The following is a 25,328-nucleotide window of genomic DNA, read 5'->3' as shown; positions in this document are numbered from 1 at the left end:
CATGTGCCCCGTGTGCTCAGCCCAGAAACTCCACCACTCAAACAGTACCAAATAGAATGTCCTTAAACCTGAGCAACTCGTGCAGCCTTTCTGCTTAGTCATGAACAGAGAAATCTGGCATTCCTCTCAGCAGCCAACACTGCGAGTCCTCATAATTTGAGCAGTGGCAGAGTCAATGGCCTTAGCAGTGTTCTGTGGTCTCTCCAGGTGGCCCTACTCACTCCACCTTACCTGCACTTTGGGTCTGGCTCTTGCCTTCTGCCCACTCCATGGACTTGGCACTTCAGAGCCTACTTTCCTGGAATGCCTCCCTTGTCAGGACTAAGTTCCATCTTTTCCCCATAGTCATGGCTATGGAGCAGTTCCTAGGGGACTCAGGCCAGGCTGAGCTACAGCCTCCTCTCAGCCAACTGATGGCTCCCAAGCTTCAAGGCCAACCTATCTCCCTGCAACTCTTGGTCCTTCATAGCTAAAACACAGAATGACAGAGTCCAGGACCTCAGCCAGCACCCCCATGAGCACTGAGGTGAGAATAAGGAGCACTCCTTTCCTGAGAATGGGAGTATCACCTCCACTGCCTCCCCCTTGTCCCAAACAGCATCTCCCATGTTCTTCCTGGACCCTCCTTTCCCTATACCCCAGATACTCTCATAGTATCCTCTTTGGAGATATGTGTTTTCATTTTGCAAACAGGAGAGGGGATCTGATCATAGTACATTTTGGAAATCGCAGCCTTCCTGGAAGGCATGGCTGGGCTACAGCAGTTAGGAGAAGGATACAGTCGTTTCCATACTCGCCTCAACAATTTCATCACAAATGTACTCAGAGTGTGTTTATGTTCAAAGCTCTGAAAATGTTACTGTTTAGATACTTGGTGTATAAATCTTCTTTTAGAGCCCATGTTATTGTCTACACCGCAATCTTATTGGACGCAACTGATAAATGAGAGGGCCGCTTCTGCCGCTGCTAACCCACCAAGGATCCCAAGCACCGATGGATGATTTTCTGTTCCGAGACTCCTTTCACAATATGCCACACTGTTGTCGTTCAACAAATAATACTCTCAGCCACTTTCTACTCCCACAGCATAAACACCTGATGGAAGAGCCCATCACACACACACCTGTGCAGACAGCAAACCCACAACAGGCCCACCAACACGTACAGCCATGCGCAAGGCAAACTTACCCACACAGGCCTTGCAGAGTCGAACAGGAAAGCCCCTGAGTCCATGACGTGTCACTTCAGAGCCTTTCCTCCAGCTCCATGGGGACCTCGGTGTCTGGCCCAGCTCCCTCTCCCAACAGCAATAGCACCTACCACTGCTTGGTACAGACTTTACAGAGTCACCAACTGATTTTGCATGAATCACTTTATTTGATCTGAATTTTATAATAACTCTCAAGACAGGTATTATTTACCTCCATTTTAGTGATGAGTATACTGGGTTCAAAACACTCAGTTTGCTCAAGGCCATACACCTAGAGAGCGACAGAGCTGGGACTCAATCCAATGCCCCCTGGTTTATGGAGCTTGAAGCTATTTCTGAATGAAGGAGGATGTTAGAAACATGAGATGGAGATTCGAGGCTCGATATTAGGAGGATTTAGGAGGATGGTCATAGATAACACATAAAATGTAAAATAACAAAAGGAAATACATCTTTACTCTTCTGTGCAGTTTTTCCCAATTAACAAAAAGAAATGTGGAAGGAAAGTAAATGACCACTATAACCAAATAGAAACAGACCAATTCCCCAAGTGGGGAAGGGCAAATAACAAGAATACACTCATGGTTGCTTAATAATTATTCACCTTATTAACTAGAGTTAAGCCATTTTCTTACAGGCCCTGGGAAACTGTAAAACAAGGCTGTAAAAAGATAAGATGCCTCGATGGGTCCATTACTCAGAAAAGAAACACATTTTGAGAATAGTCCAAGGACAGGACACACTTTGATTTGGTTGCTGTGCCCAGACCCTGACCCTCTCCGGGAGTTTTTCTCAGGAACGATGACCATTCTCCGGTCCCAGGAAGGGGCTGAGCTGTTTGTAACATCATAAAAGACTAGCCACCTTGTTATCAGACTTTGAGCTTCTGAAGGCTGGACCAATCCTGATCACAATTTGAAACTGCTCTCTGACTCAAAAGGTTTCCCACCTTGTTTTGGACACAATACTCCTGACCCATATACCCCAGTTCTCAAAGCGCATTTTCTCTCATAGCCACTATTCTCTATTTCTCATTCTAATCCCTAATATGCCATATTCCTTTGGCCAAGCCTCCTCCTTCCAGAACCCTGCAGACCTGAGACCCCAAAGGAGCACCTACAGCAGTCGCACCTGCTGACCCACAGCCTGGATGACAAGTGTCTGCTGCCCAGACATCTGTGTTTCATCCAACCCAGATTCCCTGCTGCTGAGCTGTCCCTGCCCAATGGAACTCTCACGCAGCTTCTGGCCTGCTTCCACCCCTCACTGCACGGTTTGCAGGGACAATGAGCTCTGACTTACCTATTGGAAAGACAAATCACCTGCCACAATCAGCATCTGGAGCTGGGACAGATCCCCCCTCTAGAGGAACAAGAAGAGGCAGATCGTAGACCATCCCTACTTCTCCCTTGCTGTGAAAAGCAGGCCATGCCTCTTGATATGGTAGTTTTGTCTTCTATTTTGCTTTTCATTTCCTCTGCAATGAATCCTTGCTGATTTCTGTGTGCAGGTCAAGACCTGTGATGTGTGCGTGTCAACAGCATGAGCCTGTGCTCTCTGGGTAGTCAATAAACATTAAGCAACAAGCAGCTTGATCCCTTGCCTGGTTGGCACCTGGAAATACATCATCCAATTTGGAAAGCAGAATACCTTTTAATATCCCCTCCAGCACCTACCACAGGGCTCCTCCCAGAATAGGCACCCCATGAATCCTGAATGAGTAAATGAGCAAATGGATGAAGGATGCCAGGGGGTTGTGCCCAGTTCTCCTTTGTGGCATCCTCATCAGTATGCTTGGCGGGAAGAGAACAACTTCCAGTCTGCAGAAGCTGAGAGAATGCCTCTAGGCCACACTTCCAACCAATTCCCAGCACAGAAATTGGACCCGCACATTCTGATGAATTGTGGCTTGAAGACTGCAATTACACTGCACTGTGGTTCTCAGATTTTTTTCAGTACATGGATGTCTTTCACAGAAAATGTTGTACCCTATCCCACCCCACCACTACTCCAGGCCGCCTCCCTTCCCTACTCCTAAGAATCCTTCATTTCTATCACTGACCCCTGGCCAGGCCAGCTATCTAAGTGGGGAAGGACAGCGTCATGTGCTAAAGTATCTCCACACAACCTTTAATCACCTCAACTGTCATTCCTTTGAGTTAGGTCTCTTGGACGATAAAAATTCTATTATGGAAGGTAGTCCAAGAAGATATTAACATCTTAGCTCAAATAAGCTCATCAAATTAGTAAAGCTGTTGTCTAGCAGACCCCTGAGCAGATGGGACAGAGCACAGGTAAGTTTTGACACAAGCAAGGATTGTCCGAGCATGACTTCCCACTGCAAAAGCAGGTCTAGTTGCAATACTACATTAGGGGATGGCATGCTCTGCCTGGCTTGCTGCAGAAACCCCTCTGGGGCTCTGGGAGGATGGGCATGGGGCAGCCTGTGGGCTGCAGACTGTGGGCCTCCTGAAAGGTTTACAACATCCTCTGCAAGTGTGGGTGGGGACAGAAAGTGTGGGATAACTTGCAAAAGACTTTAGAATACCAAGTGGCATATGGCGATGCTCTGTTGGTTGAGTTTCTGTGCTTCGAAGCTTTCTCAGTTCTGGGGATGGCTTCATGCTGGATGACCCCCATGGCTGCCGGTCTCGCAAGCAAGAGGCGGCTGACAACAGACTGCACACAGTGAGGGCCTTGCTGGCTGTGCTCAGACGCGGCTGCAGGGGAAGGAAAATGGCTGACGCTGCAGGGGACCCAAGCTTCCAACGTCTGGGATGTTTACCTCATTAGGCTCTTTTACATAACATCAGCCAAAAACAGAAAGGAAGAAAAATAGCTGGAGGGAGTCCACTGGAGTTCAGGCCTGGATTCTGAGTCCTGGTCTAAGGTTTTTCCGAGGCCAAGAGGGCAGCCCTGGCTGGGTTACCTGGCCTGCAAAGGAGCCAGAACACGGGAACTGGGCTTCTAGGTGGAAACCCCAAGCCACTCCCAGCCCCCAAGGAGCATTATAGCTGATAAGAGCTAAGAGGTGGTTTTCATTGTTATAATTATGTATGTTCTTTACATCCCAAGCCCTGTGCTCTGCCACATTCATCTTGTCATAACCAGGGATGGCTGAAGAACGAGAGATCAGGGGTCCAGGCAACTCTTGGGCTGGGAGGCCAGAGGTCTAAATGGGAGAAAGTTCCAGAGGGTAAATGAGCAGGCTGGTCCAGGAGCTGCAGGCTAGTCCATCGAGAAAGGAGAGGGCTAGTGCCATTGGGCAAAGAGCATACCTAAGTCTAAGGACAGAAGTCCGGTGCCAGTGGGGAGAGGCAAGGAGCAGCCCAGGGCCCTGAGGTGGGCAGTATCTGGGGTGGCTGGAGGGGGTCACAGATGGCTCCAGGAGACTAGGGTTTGGTGGCAGGATGTGCTAATTCTGGAAGGGGGGGGGGGGGGGCGTTGAGGGAGGGGGCAGTTGTGGAAGAGGCCGTGAGAGAAGCCAGATGAGGAATGACTAGGTAGGGCTTGACCACCAAAATACACACCAGAGAGCCGGACAGGCTGAGCTTCTCACCATACAGCTGGTCCCCAAGACTGAGCTAACCAACAGGCCTCCACTGTGAGTGGTCATGAGATTCGGAGACAGAGAGCCACATGTCTGCATCAGACAAGACAGTCTAGATTTTGATTTCTTCTCCCTCTCAGCCACATGTCCACGAAATGTCCTTGTTCCTCCCCAAAGTCTCAGTCTCCATTTCGGTCTGTCTGTCTGCCTCCATCCCTCTCTCCCCACTGCCCCTTACCTTGTCTCCTCCCTCCCTCTTGAACCACTAGTCTTATTTCTCCTGATTCCGCTTTTCAGGGCCACTGTGTGAGTGTGTGTTTGTGTCGACTAGGGTGGTGTGAGTGCCCTCAGGAGGAAAGGGTGGGGAGCAGGGAGGAGGGGAGGAGGTCATCTCTCTTTCTCTCTCCCTCGGGGGCCAGCTGGAAATGTGCCCTGTGACCATCTGATCTAATTACCTGAAATCTCAGTCTTGACAGGAGGCGGCTTAAAAAATAAAAAACCTCTAGCTTTCCTGGCTCTCAGCCTCTTGAAAGATAAGAAGATCTGATTGCAGGGAAGTGGAGTCCCAGCTCCCGATTCCCTCTGCCAGGGGCAATCAACTGTGAGCTGAAACCTCCATCTTGAAGATGCCAAGCAGAATGAGAAAACCTGAGCTCACAGCACAGAGTCTCAGGGCTCGGACCCAGGGAACCTCCGTGGCAGCTGCCCAGAGTCCCTGCCAAGTAGATTGGGAGATCTGGCGGTGAGAAAGGGCCACCCTTCTCACACCTTCCATTGGGCACCGAGGCCAGCCTTCCTAGGTCTCCTGGTGCATCCCCAGGCCCGGCTCCACCCACGCCAGCCCCTCCTTCAGAAGCCCTCACCTCTCAGTGACAGCTTCCCAGGCCCTGCTGCCTCCCACTCCTGGCTGCTCAGTCCTGGTCACGGGCACCCAGGCTCCCCTCCCACCATCTCCCCTTGCCCTGCCACTGGGCAGTGCCCTGGCCCTTGGTTGTCTGAAAGGACATGTCAAAGGGATACCTGTGGCAGGGAGAGCAAAGCTCGAGCCACTCAGATGACTTCAGGCGCTCTTGGGCACAGGACACAGAATTTCCCAAACAAGCCTTGCAAGCTCACACTGAAAAGTTTACGGGAGGAGACAGCACCGTTTAAGATGCCACCACAATGCCAGGCTGCTTCCCCTTGACAACTGCTAATCTGATTCTATCATATTCAAAACACTGAAGCAGAAAATCCACCCAGAGAGTGGCATTAGACAAGCTCATCCCCTGCAGCCACCATCCTGTCCTCACTGGCCTGGTGACCCCTCACCTGCCCTGCTCCAGCTCAGAGGTGGCGGGAGGATCTGGGTCAGGAGTGCACAAGCTGGACAAATGCTCAGGTCACAGGGACCAAATGAGAGGCAGCAGGCAGGCAGGAAGGCAGGTGGGCTGCCCTGGGCAGGTGGCCAGGCCAGGGTGGACTGAGGCCACCGGTCCCAACTCCAGAAGGAGTTCTGCCTTTTCCCAGGGAGCTCGGGCCAGGGTGGAAGGACAAATGGGCACCAGCACACACAATATATCACAGCAATCACCATCCAATCCAAAGCCAGAGGATTGTCACCATGTCACTCAGACAACTCAGCATTCAGACCTCATACATGGAGACGACCACCACACACACACACACACACACACACACACACACTCGAGCGTGGTGTCCTGGCCCTTTATGTCCCAAGGTGGTTATTATCTCTTTGCACTTGGATTTGAAGTCTTTCACATGCTGGTCACCTGACCAGAAGGTGAATGAGCTCAGGGCCAAATAGTTATGCCTCCCATGGGTGGGGCTGACTGTTCCAAAGCCACTGGCATAAATTTCAAACCAAACTGTGTGTTTTCCTATTGCAAACTGTTTTCCTCATCAACGGTTGATGACCACATGCAAATTCTTGATGAAAAATGTAGAACCTAAATTTAACCAAAGTCCAAAATATTTGCCAGTTGTTTCAGAAAACAAAATCAAAATTCTTCACTTTGGCAAAAATTATCTACTGAGAAAAACTATAGAATGTAAGAGAGTATGGTCAACTTATAAAATAACAACCAATTTAGTGTCAAATGAATGTATTTGATCCCATTAATAAAATTAAAGAGCAAAGGACTTTCAAGTAAATAAATTAGAGTTTGGGGTTTTGTTTTTTTTTAATCTCCAGAGCTTGATCTTAGGAGTTTGCTAATCTTTGATAGTTTCTACTTTATTTCCAAGGAGGTTTATGTGCCATCACTATCTGACCTTTGAAAACTAGAATGGACATTTACCGTGTGTCCCCAGGATGCCAGCTTTGCCAATGACGTGTAGCACCAACTTCAGATGAGACAGATGCTCACCTGCCCTCTGGCTAAAAATAGCTGCCATCGATGTCAGGAATGGCAAATGTTCTCTGCCTACTCAACAGCCCATTAGGCCACTCTGTGAGAGAGGCAGATGAATCTCACACTAAAGGGCAGCCTCCACTTCATCAACACGTGGTGCTCCAAACCTTTGCAAATATCAGTGGCGGAGATGGTTTCAATCAGTTAAAAATAGATCTGTGAGCACCTCAATTCACAGCATAAGCTGCACACTGGTTTTTGCACAACCCAGCGGCACTACAGTTCAGGAATGAGGACCCTGGAGACATCAGGTTCAAGAACATTCCACGAACCTCAGCATCAGCCTCCTCCCTCCTCCACCAGTGCCATGCAACATATTCTCAGTGGTACTGCGACCTATGTGAATTCCAGAAGTCTACTGGATAGACAGGGAGAAGAGTTTTATCAGGTTTCCCTTGAAGTGCATCTGTGCAACTGACTGCAATTGATGCTAAAATAATCCTCCTCCTTGCTGAAAAACTTTCACAAACTATTTTCATTGCTAGAAACAATTTTATTATATCATAATTATCGTAATTATGGCATTGCCTCATAATCACTTGCTGTGTGAATGTATCTCTCTTTCCCCCACCCTCCTTCGCCTCCAGATGTAAGCTGCGGCCTCAGTATCCACCATGTGACGGTACATAAAGAAACATAGCAACTTTGGTTGAACTGAGTGAATTTGAATTGAAGCTGTTATGTCAATAACTTCTTCCTCCTTAATTCCATTATGACCCCTATGACTTAAATTATATTTAAGTGGTTATTCAACAAGGCCTATTGTGTATCCTGAACATCCGTCTAAGCCTCTAAGGCTTCTATAACCAACTACACTAGACCAGTGGTCGGCAAACTCATTAGTCAACAGAGCCAAATATCAACAGTACAATGATTGAAATTTCTTTTGAGAGCCAAATTTTTTAAACTTAAACTATATAGGTAGGTACACTGTTACTAACTTAATTAGGGTACTCCTAAGGCTTAGGAAGAGCCACACTCAAGGGGCCAAAGAGCCGCATGTGGCTCGCAAGCCGCAGTTTGCCGACCACGGCACTAGACCAGTGCAATGTGAGAAATAAGCAGTCATGGTCATGTATTTATGAAGTTGACTCCTTACATGTCTACCTCCAAAAAGGAAATTAATAGGCCCAATTATTAGACCCTCTGAGGCAACAGTCACATTAGGATTAAATAGCATATGGTGTGCTTTACTGAATGGCTAGCACATAGGAACAGTCTTTGAACATGACCTCTCTGGCCCATTTCCTGGTTAGTGCCTCTCATGATGACAAAGCTTGTAGGGACAACCATTTGAGTAATGCCTTTCCATCCACTGACATCTGCCCTATCATTTAGAGCTAGTGGCAGGTAGGAACAACCATCCTGGCCACAGCTTCTTCCTGAAACCAATGAATGATTGATCTGTTTTGTTTACTTCTACTTGTCTCTCTCACTTCCCACTCCAAACTATGGTTGTTTGATTAAAGCCAAACCAAAAAGTGAAATATACCTGGAAGGCCCAGGCATGCAAAAGATAACCAGGCAGCAATAAGGAGAAGAAAGGTGTTTTTGGCCTTCATCAAAGTTTACCATCCTTTTTTATCAAGAAACAGTAAAAGGCCCTCATTCACATAGCAATGTAAACTGAATCTTAACCTTGAGACATGTGAAAAAAGCCAGAATAGGAAAGAAATGACAAGAAACAAGGGCAGCATGAGGCTTACTAAAGAGTAAGGATGTTTTCAACTGAAGAACCGTGCCAGCAATGAAGGCGAGTTTCATGACACACAGCAGGTAGCCCCCATGGAACAGAAGGGTAAAAATAGCCAACTAGCTCTGTTTGCTCATTAAGTCACACTTCCATCATAATTTAAGTCTCTGAGGATCTCTGACCAAGAAATTCCCCAACAATAGAAGCAGACATTGTGACCTTTGCTAAGCAACTGCATGAGAACCAGGGTCCCAAAGCCTATCACTCTGAGGGAAACAGAATCTTGTAAGTAGAGGACCCCACCCGAATGCAAATTCCCAAAGTGATGTAGCCCGATACCAACCCTGTGCAAAGGATGACACAAGGGATTAACAGGTTGCCACAATAATACTCCAAGCAACTGGGAGACAGGCTCGAATGAAATCCCAGGAGTTGGTTGGGTCAGGTAGGTGAAATCTCAAATACCTACCAGGGTAGTGATGAACGATCAATGATCAGTGTCTAATTGCTAGTTGTTTTTTGTTTGTTTGTTTGTTTGTTTTTGTCTTAATTTTAGAAGCAGAATCCTCAGATCTATAATACAATCAAAACCAACTGAGGCAATTCTGACCCACAGACATGGACACTTTGAGGACCTGCCTCCATGTGCTGAGATTGTCCACAGGCCTCAGAAGGAGGCACATCCATCTGTCCAGACCAAGCTGTTGATGGGCATTCAAGCCTCCGAGCCCTCCAAAGGTCAAAGTCAAAGTCAAAGAAGGAAACAGGTGTACTTACGCAGGGCATGCCACTCATCCTGGCGGATGGTCTTCGTGATGTTGAAAGTGAGGTTCCTTGGGATGGTGGCTGAGGAGTAGTGGTATTTGATGTATGTGCATCGCTCAATTTCTCCTGGCAAAGACAGACAGGAAACCAAATGTTAATGAGGCAGCAATCATTTTGGGGGCAGTTTCCAGGATCCATTTTTCTGTGGGGAAAGGGACTGGTTTTATATTGACCCTAGTGACACCTACTCTTTATGCAAGGCAGTAACTTTGACTCCAAAAGAATAACAGAGAAGAACTAATATCAGACACCAATCAATTTAGATTAAAAAAAAAAACACATCTCTAGCATCATTCGGAGATGGGGAGGGCCACAGTTTAGGCTAATGGCTTGCTAAGAAGGCGGTACCTATGTTTGTTTAATCTTAAGAAACTCAACTTTCAAGTCAAGGCATCAAAAGACATTATTGGTTTGCACCCCTGGACCAACAGAGAGCAGGCTTCGACCTTAGTGATGTCATTTGTTAGAGGGGCCGCTTCCCTTTTCTCTATCCCATCTCCCAACCTTACCTGTGAACACAAAGCACTCAGATCAATCCCTATCTCCTTGAATCGGTCTCTTCTCAGATTTCTTGGACAAAGTTAAAGCCCCTTAACACACTCAACAAGTCAACAACTGGTCCAATAGGACTTTTACTGATTTGTTTTTATTGACCAACGCATGCTTGGTTAGTCAAATTATCAAAATTTTCCAAGATTTCACATCAGAGGCTCTCAAGCTATGGTTCTGGGACTGCAGCATCAGCATCCTCTGATTATTTGCTAGAAATGCAATTTCCCAGGCCTGACCCCAGACCCACTGAATCAGAAACACTGAGGTCAAGACTGCAATCTCAATTTTAATAAGCCCTCCAGGTGATTCTGTTATACACTTAAGTTTGAGAACCTCTGCCTTGGAGAAGGTAATAGAATTGCCAATGTATTAATTCATAAATCCACCATGTTTGCAAATTCCAACAGGAAGGCATGATTAGGAGTTCTTCCCTTGACACTCTTAGTCCCTGCAGGCATTTCCATGGACATTTGCTTATTTGAGGGATATTAAAACTCAATGTCAGGGCATCATGAAGAATCAGGAAAGGAATGATTTTTAAAGGTTAGGGTTTTAAAATTTGGTTTTGCACCTGAATAGATTTTGATGGTAATCCATTTTGCACCCCACTGATTTTCAATTTATAAGTGGTGGCACCTGATTGAATTGTTTGACCCCTGGTTCACTGTCAGCAGGCAAACCTGGCAATTGGAGAAGTGCAATAATTTAGACAGTGCCTCTCGTGAAACCAATGCCTTCCTGTAAATCATGCCTGGACAGCTGCCCAACTACCAGTTATTGGCAGCCACTCTCCAATGGGACAGACGCTATCCAAAGAAGCAAAGTTGGGCAAAGTGCTATGCACTCTTTTCCTTTTGTCTTTGATTTGTCAAATCCTCTGCTTCTGTCCCCTTAGCCTACAGCATCCTGAAGTCTCTCACATGCCCCCTGACACATCGCCACCTTGTCTTCATTCTTCCCTAACTTGCTACTTCTGGAACAAAGTAGGCTACCAGTTGGGTCTCTACTTCCTCAATTCACATTCATACCTCAAACCCACACACTCCAGTTTCCATTACTAGCACAACCTCCCATCTGGTCTATGACATCCCAGATCCCACAATCATCCTAAGGCCTCCTCCTCTCCGGTGGTGCCCCTCCTCCCCAACATCCAACTGGCCACCAAATTCTGCCAGCTCTACCTCAGAAACGTCCCTGGATCCAGCCTCTCTTCTCTGTCCCCACTTCTCTCTGTAGTAGTCACATGAATAAGGATTGATGTCAGTGGACAGCCCTGTTTACTGAGACTTACTAGGTAGGAGAGCCATGCCAAGTGCTTTGTAGATCTGCAATTCCCACCTTGACTTATGTCATGGTGCCCACAGAGAAGTGTGTGAGGACCTGGGATAAGCAGAAGCGCTGCCTGGCCTTGCCTAGCCTTCCTGGAGGCTGAAGAAACCAACATCCACACACTGTAACCCATTCATGTCCTGTACTTATCCCACCAGCAGGAACGCTGTCATGAACACTGTCCTACCTAATCCTCATACAACCCAATGAAGAAGGCGTTATCATGAACATCCCCCTATTTTACAAATAAGGACATGGAGGCTCATGAATATTGAGTGACTTGCTCAAGGAAGTAGCAGCTCAAGGATGAGAACCCAGAACTGTCTGATTGAGTTTCCCCCACCTGGCCACTCTCCACATTGCTGCTTGGAGTGTCTTCCAGAAAGGAAAATGTGGTCTTGTTTACCCCCACAGTACCCCACACTCCTCACAAAGCCCCAGCCCCCACTCCAGGTCCCCTTCAGCCCAGTCATCACACACCCTGGGCTCCAGCTAGGTGGCCCTTCCCACCTTGCCCCGACTGTGCCCTACTTGTTCAGGACACTGCACCTACTCTCCTCCCTGCCTTTCTTCACATGATACATGTCTACTTGTCCTCAGAGGAGGCCTAAATGGCAGCTCCTAGCAAAGTCTTCCTTGTGCCCACAGCGCCTAGCAGTAGGCATCACTGGCCCCACCCCCTCCTCCTCGGGCTCCTGTCCTGCCCAGCAAGCACACCGATGGGCTGTGATTTATCTGTTTACACGCCTCACTCCCCCACTAGATTATGAGTTTCTCAAGGGCAGGGACTTGTCTATCCATTCATCTTTATCTCCCTAGTTCCCAGCACAGGGTGAGCACCAATAACATGTGCTTTGAAGAAAGGAATGACTAATACGAGGTGCCCTTTATAAGACCACAGTGGGCAAGGGATCCAACAGCTTCTATTATATACAGGGGATTGACATAATTGAGGCAAATTCGAACGTAATGAATAAAAGGGCGTGATTGCTGCAGAACTCTGTGTGTCAACAGCAACACTCCTTCCTTGTGCGGACAGTGTACAATGAGGCTTATCAGTCACAGTGAGATGGAAGAAACGGCAAATGCACACAGGGGCCTCTCACTGCACCTGGAAATGTCATCCAAGGAGCAAATAGGACAGTGTTTTAAAAGAAAAAAAAGGAAGAAAAGAAACAGGAAAGATTTTTTAAAAAAAAAAGGATAGAGGATTTTAACAAGAATACCATCAGCAACTACCTTGGCTGAGTACTACCTTGGACAGGTACCGTTGAGCAGGTTATGTCCTGACAAGAACACCTCTGAGGATACCTGGATGCTGAAATCCAGCCACTGCCCCACTCACTGTGCATGCCCCCTGCTGAGATAGGGGAGCATTGCCCCTGCCAGAGGGACTGCCTCAGTCTAACCTGCACAAGGGTGTCATAGAAGCTAGCAGCTGCCCTACACGCAACAATTTGAAGATCAAACAAAATACTCCCAGACAAAATCCCACTGGTTACAGCCAGGTTGGCGCCCACCACTAATGTCTCAGGAAAGTACCTGATTTGGGGCTAAACTCAGGTTATCTCAGTGTCAAAACAACTCAACAAATAACCACAGGTTCCAGGTGGGCTGCAGTCACCTCCCTTAGCCCCAGTCTCCCCCAGCGCATTCGGCAGGAGCAAGGAGCTGGCGACAGACACCTCAGGTGGCTGGCCAGGGAGCCTGGCGGAGCCTCTGCCACAGCTGTGGCCCCGTTGGAGGCCTCACTGTTTCCTTGCCTCAGGGACACAAGCCTCCTGCCTCGACAGCAATTAGGTTTAAAAGACTCAAATATTGCCTGAGAAGAGAGGCAAAATATTTATCCATGTGTCTGCGGGTCCTGTCAGTGTGCTGGGCTTTTGTAAACACAAGCACCATCTGGGCACCAAATTCGTGTGCCCAGAATGCAGGCTTCCCAATGCAAACAGGTTTTCCTGCTACGAATGGTGCAGAGGGGCCACCTGGAAGGCAGTGGCGAAGCCCAGGGCCTTACCTGGGAAGATCAAGCCTGTCTTCCAGACTCCTGCATTCCACCCAGAGACAGAGCCTCCCCTCAGGAAGCCTCAGCTAGGAGATGGGAGGCACTTGGGGGTAAGGGACACTTTACACCTTCAACCTTCTGAGCTGGTGACCCTCCTACATGTCAGGGTCCTAGACAGACAGGATACCCACATGGGGAAAGGAGGAGACTTTCAAAAAGGGACAATTTACAAAGCTGGGCAGAGGATGTAAACAGACCCACAGACGGTGGTGCAGGGACCTAGCGCTGGCAACGGGAGTTGGCATAACCCAAAGGCCCAGAAAGGGAGCTGTCACCTGACATGGAGAGGGTGGCTGTATGGAGAGGTGATGCAGCCTTTGGCAGAGAGTCACAGCCAACCTGCGGTGAGGGGGCAGGGTATTAACACCCAACCTCTCCCTCTTCCCTCCGTCATCTCCTGCCTGTTTTCCCCAATAGCTGAACCCAACTGGAAGCCAGAGGGCAGGCCAGTCTTCAGGAGCAGAGAAGAGGTACAAGGCAGGGACTGGATCCAAAGGCCAGGTACAGGCTCACTCCCTCTGAGGCTGGAAGAACAAGAGCACAGGTATACCCAGGACAGATGATGACACAGAGACTGAGACGCACACACATTGAAGTCTGGATCTGACCACACCTTACAATCATACCAGCAGGAGGTTTTCCTCTCACGTGTATCCTGAGTACTTAGGGAAGGAGTCTATTACTCAAGAGTAATAGCAGGAGTCTTCTTAGGCAGAGTGATTTCAGAGGCAGCGCTGGGACCCACCCCGACTCCATCAAAAATTATCTTCCCTGAGCAGGTGCCATAGTACTTTCAATTCTTCCATTAGAGTCATTCCTTTGGGTCAGATATTGTTCTCTTAGGCACCCATTTTTAAAGCTCTTTTAAATAAGTCTGAAGGAGTAGCATGAGTCACTAATGCTTAGATGAGAATGGGCTTCCACAGTCCCCTCCCTCCAGACCAGAGGGAACCTAAGCAGCAGAGAAAAGAGATGCCGAGAAAGGCATGAAGGACCCATGGCAGCTCCTGAAGAGGTGGGGGGTAAGCTCCAAAGACAAACCCACAACTTCGAAACTGTTCCCAGCATTGGCCAGAGTGGGCCTGAGGAAGACTCAGAAACAGAACTCCCTCACCCCCTCACTTTAAAAGTGGAGTGATCTGTGCAGCCAGTATGGAAAACAGTATGGAGATTCCTTGAAATATTACAGCTAGAATGACCACATACATGATCCAGCAATTCCACTTCTGGGTATTTAGCCAAAGGAAATGAAATCACTATTTCAAAGGGATATCTGCACCCCCATGTTCATTGCCACATTATTCACAGCCAAGACATGGAAACAACCTAAGTGGCCATCAACAGATAAATGCGTAAAGAATATGTATATATGAGATCCATATACACAATGGAGTATTTTTCAGCCGTAAAAAAAAAAAAAAAAGAAAATCTTGCCACTTGCAACAATATGGATTGACCTTGAAGGCATTGTGCTAAGTGAAATAAGTCAGACAAAGACATACCATATAACCTCACTTAATGTGGAATCTTAAAAAAACAAACTTATAGATATGTGGGAAAAGCACGGGACTTGGCTGGAAAGTCTGTAAGGAGGATTCTCCAAAAGGTCGGGGCCCTCTGGGGGACCTAGCCAAAGGTGGCAGCCCCTGCCTTGACTTTTCCAAACAAATCTGGGCCCCGGGTGTTTTGCTGGAATCTCTATGTTTAGTCTTTAAGACCTGACCTTGTAGAACAGTGGTTCTCAACCTTCCTAATGCCACGACCCTTTAATACAGTTCCTCATGTTGTGGTGACCCTCAACCATAAAATTATTTTCGTTGCTACTTCATAACTGTAATTTTGCTACTGTTATGAATCGTAATGTAAATATCTGACATGCAGGATGTATTTTCATTGTTACAAATTGAACATAATTAAAGCATAGTGATTAATCACAAAAACAATATGTAATTATATATGCGTTTTCCGATGGTCTTAGGCGACCCCTGTGAAAGGGTCGTTTGACCCCCAAAGGGGTCGCGACCCACAGGTTGAGAACCACTGTTGTAGAAGCATGTGCTTTCTCAAAGATACTTACCCTGCTGATTGTATCTAAAGGTTAATTTCAGTTCAAGCTGTTGTTACAATAAAAGCCTAAGGAGGCAGGAAATCAGGGCTGTTTTGGCTCCTTATGCCAACCAGCCCCTTAGTCTTCTCTTTCACAGAAACGTGTTTCAGAGTAAACCATTCATCCATTGCTCAGGGTCTGCTAGTCAATCCTGGCATAGATACAAAGAACAGATTGGGGGTTGCCAGAGACAGGGCAATGGTGGGGGGGGGGAGGGGGGAGATGGGGAAAGATGGTCAAAAGATACAAATTCTGAATTATAAGATAAATACTTTCTGGATATGTAATATGCAGCATGGTGACTGTAGTTAACAATACTGCATTGAATATTTGAAAGCTGCTAGGAGAGAATTTCTTAAAAGTTCTCATCCCAAGGAGATAATTGTAACTATGTGAGGTGATGCATGTTATCTAGACTTACTGTGGTGACCATTGTGCAATATATACATACTAGAGGCCCGGTGCACGAAATTCGTGCACTGGGGAGGGGGTTGTCCCCCAGCCCGGATTGCGAGAGAGTGCAGGCCAGGCTGAGGGACCCCACCAGTGCACAATTGGGGCTGGGGAGGGATGGAGGTTGGCCAGCCGGGGAGGGACCACAGGAGGGCTCCAGGGCCTGTCAGGCCCGTCTCACTCACTGGCAAGCTAACCTACCAGTCAGAGTGTCTGCCCCCTGGTGGTCAGCGCATGCCATACAGAGCAGTTGAGCAACATTAGCATATCATTAGCATATAACGCTTTGATTGGTTGAATGGCTGACCGGACCACTGGACACTTAGCATATTAGGCTTTTATTATATAGGATAGCAAATCAACACATTGTACACACCAAACTAATACAATGTTATGCCAATTATATCTCAATAAGACTAAAAACAGTGGAATGAGGCTGGTTATGTGATGGTCAAATGTATTTAAGAAAAGTTGGGCTAGACAACATTTAAATGTTGTAGGACTTTAAGAGTTTTAATGTACATTGTGACACCCCCAGAGGGACAGGTCTGGCATGCAGACTTTCCCAGATGCCTCCGACCCCAAATCCTTTTTATCCAAAGAGCAGTTTCTACTGCTAGACTGTGAGTCCATCAAATCAGAAACCAAGTCTCTTGTTTACATTTCTACCCCCAGGGCCAGGCAAGCCATTGGCACACAGCAAGCCCTCAGTATATATTTGGATGAATGAAGAATGAATATCAAGGCCTGTTACTTGATCAGTGATCTACAAGGTAAATGAAACTGTTGGCTCTGAGCACTTGCTAGTCTCTTCTGGGAAGCTGTGTCTGGGGGCAACCAGCAGAGCTACCCAGGGTGGAACACCCATCTGGGCCCTGTTTGCACAAGGCCTTGAAATAAGTCAGGGTCTCTGTGGACAGAATAAGAGCAGTGGCTCTCGGGGCCCTGGGTGCTCCTCTACTCCAGCCACAGCAACAGTGGGTGCTCCCCGGCAAGGTAACAGCTCCCATGTCAAGCACCCAGAACCCCACGTGGCACACTTCACAAGTCCACTTGGCTCCTGCCGGGTGGCCTGCAGGAGCACAGGAGAGTCACCGCTCAGGAGGGCAGCCTTCAGTGATGGGGCGAGAGGCACCCATCCTCTGGAAAGGTAACTGTGGGCGCACTCTGCACAGCTTGCTCAGAGAATGGCCTCTGGTGTCTGACCTGAAGCTCACATGCACACATCACTGGTTTCTCCTCCCATTTCCTGGGAGCCCCCAAGTCCCTGTCCCCTCTACTTGGGGGAGAGGGCAAACTAAGACCCCCTAATGGAGAGCAGTGCATGTGGTTTCCATGTTTGAAAACAGTGTGAATGGCAGTAAGTAAAAGGGATTGGTCCCACTTAATGCTGAGGCCACTTTGAAGGGTGACATGGGCTCCCAGAGCTGAGCTCCCCCATTTCTTTCTCAGCTCCCCCACACCCTTCTGTTCTTCTCTTCTGTGGGGATCCAAAGTTCCTAGAGACACAGGGATGGACCACTGACCACCTCTGAGAGTCTGCGTATTCCCTTCATCTCAGAGTTCCTTCTTTAAAAACAAACAAAAAAACCACCTATTCAATGCCTTCCATATGCCAGACACTCATATTTTATCCTGCCACCCTCACAAGATAAATATTAAAGAAACTAGAGGCCCGGTGCACAAAAATTTGTGCACTTGGGAGGGTCCCTCAGCCCGGCCTGTGCCCTCTCACAGTCTGGGACCCCTTGGGGGATGTCCACCTGCTGGCTTAGGCCCACTCCCCAGGGTATTGGGCCTAAGCTGACAGTCAGACATCCCTCTGGCAGCCCAGGAGCCCTCGGGGGATATCCACTTGCCAGTGGGGAGCAGGCCTAAGCTGCAGTTGGACATCCTCAGTGCTGCTGAGGAGGCGGGAGAGGCTCCCGCCACAACCGCTGTGCTGGCAGCTATCAGCCTGGCTTGTGGCTGAGCAGAGCTCCCCCTGTGGGAGTGCACTGACCACCAGGGGGCATCTCCTGCATTGAGCGTCTGACCCCTGGTGGTCAGTGTGGTCAGAGTGACCAGTCATTCCCAGTCGTTGTGCTGTTAGGGTCCATTTGCATATTACCCTTTTATTATATAGGATAACCCGTTTGACTGATGAAGAGGGAGAGTTTGGACAGATGAAGGTCCTCCCAGAGCCGCTCGGGAGCTGGAGGAAAGCCCGTGTCCCTGTGTGAGCATGGTGGTTTCTGACGCCGTGGCTGCAATGACTGGCTGCCTGGGTGAAGAGCCCCTAGAAATAGGACTGTTTTGCAGCCATGGTGTCTTGTACATGAAGGAGCTCTAGATGTCTACTGATGAAGGAAAAAAGAAGGAGAGAAAGTGATGTCACTATGCCTGCTGCTCCTCTTCCCATGGTGCCAATGGCAAAGCCCAGAATGCCAGGTCTGTCCCACTGACCTGCCTCAGCTGTGGCCACAGCGTTCGCCTGCATGGCCTCACTTTGATGACTATCTTGCCCACTGGGCTGACAGTTCGTAGTCATCTTTCTAGCGTAGAAAGCAAAGAACATAGAAAAAAATGTAACCCAACATTTTTTTAAAAGATGAAACCAATTAAAGCTTTAAGTTTTGGACTTTGTCTCCTCTATAAAGGGTATTTTCTCAAAATCAAAGAAACAAGTTAAAATGACATCTTAGCAGAAACAGGAAGCAGGGAGACTTTCTTGTAGGGAACTGGGACAGGCACAGATCAGATGTCTCAGCGTTATTACAGCTGAATTCTGTAGCTGGCCTCATCGGGAGCAGAGGAACGCTGGCATTTAGGGGGTTAAAGGTTTGACATTAGAAGCAAAACAGTGTCCCTGATGAAACAGGATGGAAACCAGGAATGTTCCAGAGGTTCAAGGAGGGCCAACGAGGATTGGGATTCCCACCCCTAACCCCAAACCTTTGTCCCCAAGCAGAGCAGGAAGGGGACAGGAGTCAGGAGGGCAAACCTTGGGCAACCCACCAATCAGCAATGCTGACAAGGGCTCTTGCAATTTAAGATGCACCTCCCCATGCCTCCTTAGTGCCTCTGCTCCTTCCAGCTGCTCTGAGCCAAAGGATTTGCAAGGCTTAGCGCTACTGCAGGCCTGGCCAGAAAGGATGTTTTCTTGTCTTCAGACTGAGCAAAAGTGTTACCTCCATTTTTATTTTTAATGCTTTCAAGTGCTTTCCATTCTGTCTGCTTTGTTTTTGGTGCTTGTGGCATTGGCATAGCCTTCTTAGCATTATTCTGTATGCACTGCATAGACGAAATCCTAAATATTTAATTCCTTTCCATTCTACGTTACAAAAATGTTATGATCAGTGCTCAGGCACTCCTGATTCACACACATGGAATTTCATTCTCAAGAACCCTGCTCCCAAGTGCCAGCCCCCCGCGCACCCCAACAACACATTCCTGACCCCTCAGCCCATCCTTCTGCTGGCTACTACTGTAACAGGGATTTGTGTGATAATCATGTCTCTGTAGTAAAAGCTCTGAGATAGGGGAGCTTGTGCTTTCCATCTCTATATACCCAATGGCCCAAGTGGTGCTATTGTTAAAATGAGTATTAGCATGTGCTCAACAAATGCTTTCTAAGTGACTTTATGATACAGCATTATCTCATTTAAACCGAAAAGTGAGATCCTCTTATTATCCCCACTTCACAGATGAAGGCATCAAGGCTCAGAAGAGGTATCCATCCTGCCAAGAATGCACAGCTCTTACGTATCACATAACATGCTCACCTAACACGTGAAGAAAAATTGGGAAAAATCAAGTTCTTCTTCAATGTTTTCCATGGGGAATAAATAAAGCAAAACTTTTCCATTTGCTGGGATTTGCAGCATCTAGACTTTCCTGCTCTTATCAGAGAAAGACAGAGCATTTGCTTCCAAAGCTTCCAAGCAAGTTACTCAACCTCTCTGAGCCTCATTCCCCATCTACAATAATACCACTCACCTCAAAAGATTGATGAGGAATAAATGAGATAACCCATGTAAAAAAACCTGCTCCCTAGTAAACATTCAATAAGTGCTCGCATCATTTAGCAGTTAGTCTCTGGGACACCATCCCGTGCCCATATAACAGCCCATAAATATTTAAAGACAGCACTCTCGCCCTCCCACCCCAGTCTCTGCTTTCCTTCCAGGAACTTAGACACTTCAGGGTCTGCAACCACAGTTGTAAAAACTGGGCACAGCCCCGGTCTTCCCCTCAGTGTTCCGTCTCTGTGTTGAAATCTCTCCAGTGCCACACGGACCACAATCGCTCCCTCCTACAGTCAAGCCAGTGCAAGACCTGCAGGACTCTGAGCTCCAGGGTCTGGGAGCCATAACTCTGTGGAAGCAGCCAGCTCCCTGTGTGCTTGTGGGCAGCCGTGTCATGTTCCAGGCTGCTCACGCAGAGGGGATAGTGCCCACATATTTTCCTCCAGGGAAGCTATTAGGCCACCACGTGCATGGTCAGCTGTCTTTTCTTGTTTAGTGGTGGTTTTTTGTGTCTTGTTTTGTTGCCTCCTGCAGAATCTCCAATGTGTTCCAGCCCCTGAAGAAATTTTTGGATCGTGATCCTGTCTTTCAGTCCCATGCACTCTGTCAGCGGCCCATCCCCACCCTCCAAGTCATGACTAAAACCCTCATCAGGACAGCACTGGAAGCAGAACACTGCCCACACACATTGTGTGTGATCAGACATCAAACCACTGAGAGAGAGCTCTTCAGGTGGGGCCATTCGGCCTGCCAGGGATTCTGCTCGCTGACCCACCTCCTTGACCCACTCCCCTGTCTCGTCTACCTGGATATCATGAGAGTCCCTGCCAAACCATTCACCCCACCAACCCACCTGGAAGCACCTCTGAGGAGGGAACGAAGTCACTCTAGAGTGCCTGCTCAGTCTCTCGGCATCACAGCTTCCTGGCTGAGCACTCACCCACCTGTTTCATGAGACCCGTGGACAATTTCCAGAGCATCTCTTGCTAGGCTACTCATCTGTGTCCACGGACCCTGCTCACCTACCTCCAGGCTCACAGAGCTTTAGATGCCCTCAGACCATCTGGTCTCCCCTCTCCAGCAGGATGGTCCCACTGGAGATGCCACTGCCCATGTTCCTTCCTGACCTATGACATCGTCCAATGATCAATACTCCAATTAAGACATTACTAATGAGAGAGGTACACCATGCACCTGATGTGGATGGTCCCCAATGACCCCACAGAGCATGGACCCTGTTCCTCTGATCACCCATTCACACACCAGGTTCTTTCCATCACTTTACCAAGTGACTCTTTTCCTTGACTTAGTACTGTGGCATCTAACAACCTTCTGTGCTAAAGGTCACCTCACCTTGGGTGGGAGCTACAAACTTTTTATCCTAATTTCCTCACTCTTGATTGAAAATGTCTTCCTCTTTTGAGTCTTTTAGCCTGTTTTAAACAAGGCATTTTAAAAGGTCATTACATAGTGACTTCCTCACAAAAGGTAATGCAGACTGAGGTGTTGCCACACTCCCCCATCTTCCCCGGAAGGTTTTGGTTGCCTTTTCCCACCAATTTGCTCATGTACTTTCCAGCTTGAATCAGGCTGCTTGGGAGAGAATGAGATGGTGAGATATGGCTTTAAATTACCGTTTGGGGTGTAGTAAATAACCTGTTCCTTATTCCCATCACATCCCTAACGACCTTCTGGAAAGTTCAGAGCCCCCAACTGCTGCTGCCCTCGCCTCCAGCCCCAGCACACAGACCCCCAGTGCGCGAGGCTGGGCTCCTCCAGGCACAGTTTCAGCTGGAGGAAGGCTCATCAATCTCCAGGCTCTGACAGACAAACGAGGCGAGAAGGAGACCAAATCTGGTCTTTCACTGGAAAACAATGAGCTCATGCTTTCTCTCCAGGGACCCAGGAAGTGGAGACAGGTCTTGAGATGGGGAGACAGTGATGGAGACAGCAGGAGTGATGAAGGATGGGCAGGAGAGAGGGAGGAGGCCAGTCTGGCACTTTTTTAATGTCACTTTTGATAAGAATCCCCAGCTCTCAGGCCAAAGGGAAGTGTCCCTGTTCTTTAGATTAAGAATCCAGCATGAGGCGGGCGTCCTACAGGGGAGGGACAGCGAGAAGACAAACAGAGTCGGAAATCCTTCATTCCTGCTCCTTCAGAGAAAAGTAGGATGCCCATTCATGACGCACTAGCATTGCCAGTGCCAGGGCAGGCGTGGCTCTGCCTGTGTCTGTCACTGCCACCAGGTGTTGGGCGCCAGGTGGGATCCTGGACCAACCCTGGGGATATCTTTCTCAATGGTGGGTCTTCACTGCAGACGGGTATCTCTCCAAGGCCAATGCCACTCTCTAGGCTCAACCCGACAAGAATGAGAGAATACCGACAGCTGCTCAGATGTTCCCAGATAGCTGGCTGAAATGTTTGGTTCCAGCCCAGAGAAAAAAAAATCCAGATTACTGAGTTTTCCAGTTTCCATCTGAAAAAGGAGTTATACAATGCTGATTTTACTCCTTACCAGTAAATTCAGGGCAGGGGAGAACAAGAGAGAGTGAATTAGAAGAAGCTGGGTTGTATATGAGAAACCAAATTCAAATTGATTAATTTTACTCTTCATCCTGTTCTCTGCCTTAGTTAAAAACTGAATGAAACCCGAAGATCACAGAAAGAAAGCAGAAAGCCCAATTAGATTGTTTTCCTTTATGCCTCTATTCACAAGATGGACTAGTTTCTTGTTTAAGTTACATGCCGAGGCTCAATTAGAAATGTTCATTAAAGTGTTGACTTACCCTGACTCCCAGGTGGAAATGAAATTCAAAACCAGATATGAAAGTATGAATAGCGAGTTAGTTATTCACCCCTCCCTGTTGTGTCTGGACACTACACAGCAGGTGGAGGCCTGGGCCCTGGAACCAGCTTGCCTGGGGTCCGTCCGATCCTGGCTTGGAGACTCTGAGTACGTGGTCCTGGCCAAATTCACATAGCCCTCTGTGCCTCGGTGTCTTCCCTGTAAAGGGATGTGATACACATATCTACCCCTTAGGGGTGCTGTGAAATTCAATGAGTTAATATAGGCAAAGCACTTAGCACCTGGCACACTGTAACAGCATTACTGTTATTATGTCTTCAGACACACGACAGCACCATATCGGGCCAGATCTATGATGTGCACCAGACATCAGGTGAGTCCTTTGAGTCATGCAGCGAGCACGGACCTGGCATGGTTTAGCAAAAGAAGTGGAGGCTCCAGGAGACCACTTCCTAGCACGCTGCCTTCTCCCCACCTCATGCTCTTTCTCAGCCATGGCTCTAGCGTCTCCCCCAACCCCAGCTCAGGACATTTCCCATAGCTCCAACCTGGCTGCGTCCCATCACCCTGGTCCCGCCTCGAGCACTGGGACCACCACCCCCATTTCCAGGTCCTCTAGGACTGGTTACCCCAGTGAGCTCTCCGACACGCCGCCCCACTGTCTCTAAGATCCTCAGACACATCCGCAGAAGCAGCGATACACCTGCACAGCACGGAGTCTAGTGTGACCACCCACACCCAGGGAGACGGTGACTTAGACAAATCTTTGACCTGAGAAGATGACATCGGGTGGTTGAACAAGTACCCTAGCCCTAACCTGATGAATCACTGTAAGGAGGAATTCCTCATTTGTCAACTTTCTGGAAATTCTGCCCCACATTCCAGCACCCAATCAAAATACCAAAACCTAACAGAGTTAAAGAATATCAAGGTAAAGTTGAGGGGAAGAAACTTCCAGACACTGTTGTTGGGAATACAGATGGTTACAAACACCTGACAGAATCAAGTATATGTAGGTATCCTTGTAAGTGTATATACCACATGGCCCCAAAATTATACCCCCAGAAAAACTGCTGTGTATTTGCATGAACAGATGTACAAGATGCTAAGAATTGCCTGCAAAAATAGTCAAGACCTAAAGATCCATCAATTAGGAGAGACAAAATATGATGTGGGTATCTACACTAATAAAAGAGAAACATGGTAATTAGCATACGACCGCTACCCTTCCCATTGGCTAATCAGCATATCCTTATGCAAATGAACTGTCAGCCAAGATGGCGGCCAGCAGCCATGCACTGAAGCGAACAGGGAGGCTTGCTTGCTCCAGTGACGGCTGACTCTAACATTCCCTGCCTGAGTTGCCGGCCTCTCAGCTGCAAATCTAAGCAACTATGTACTATGTTGCAAATAAGAAGCTAAACAAAACCCCAGAAACCGGCTTTCAGTCAGCCAGGTTCAGCCAGCCGGACCACAACATTGTATCAAATATAGAAGGAAAAACAAAGGCCAGAAACCGGCTTTCAGCAGCCAAGGCCTCAGAGCTAAAGCTGGCCCAGAATAAAAAAAGAAAAAAGAAAAAAAGGAGCTGTTGGGATCTTTAGTCACCCGCCAGCCAGAAAACAGCCCTCAGCCCCTCACCCAGACTAGCCAGGTACCCCAGTGGAGACCCCCACCCTGATCCAGGACACCCTTCAGGGCAAACCAGCCAGCCCCCACCCGTGCACCAGGACTCTATTCTATATAGTAAAAGGGTAATATGCCTCCCAGCACCAGGATCCGCGGAGCAGCGAGGCTCCCGGCACTGGGATCAGCGTGACAGGGGGCAGCAACCAAACCCTCTGATCACCCTGCGGCTCTGTGTGTGACAGGGTGCGGCGCCCCAACTTCCTGATCCGCCCTGCTCTGTTCATGACAGGGGAAGGCACTCCAACCCCCTGATCAGCCCTGCTCTGTGCCTGATAGTGGGGAGCTCCCCAACCCCCTGATCGCCCTGCTGCTCTGTGTGTGACAGGGGGGAGCTCCCCAACCCCCTGATCGCCCTTCAGCTCTGTGTTTGACAGGGTGCAGTGCCCTACCACCCCACCCCCCCCCCGCAAATGGGCCCTGCTCTGTGTGTGACAGGGTAGAGCCATAACCTCTCCATTGGCCCTGCCCTGAGTGTGACAGTGGCAGCGTCCCAACCCCCTGGTCGACCCTGCTCTGTGGGTGATAGAGGGTGGCGCCCCAACCCCCCTCCACAGGCCTTGCTCTGTGTGTGACAGGGTAGAGCCATAACCTCCCCATTGGCCCTGCCCTGAGTGTGACAGGGTGCAG

At 48.4% G+C, this 25,328-nt stretch overlaps 1 protein-coding gene across 1 annotated transcript in view; it reads right to left on the bottom strand.

The window, feature by feature from the left end:
* The window catches only part of TMEM178B (transmembrane protein 178B), a 347,775-nt gene that overhangs the window by 216,269 nt on the left and 106,178 nt on the right, over positions 1 to 25,328 (bottom strand). Inside the window, exon 2 of the mRNA XM_070424042.1 lies at positions 9,645 to 9,758. Coding sequence (XP_070280143.1) covers positions 9,645 to 9,758 — 114 coding nt within the window. The remainder of the gene's footprint in view (positions 1 to 9,644; positions 9,759 to 25,328) is intronic.

This window comes from Myotis yumanensis, unplaced genomic scaffold, assembly GCF_028538775.1.
Source record: "Myotis yumanensis isolate MYYU_CA2020_CCGP unplaced genomic scaffold, mMyoYum1.0.hap1 SCAF_9, whole genome shotgun sequence".
In the NCBI taxonomy this organism is placed as follows: domain Eukaryota; kingdom Metazoa; phylum Chordata; class Mammalia; order Chiroptera; family Vespertilionidae; genus Myotis; species Myotis yumanensis.
The sequence above is the reverse complement of the archived record's forward strand: the minus strand, read 5'-3'. Positions and strand labels throughout refer to the sequence as shown.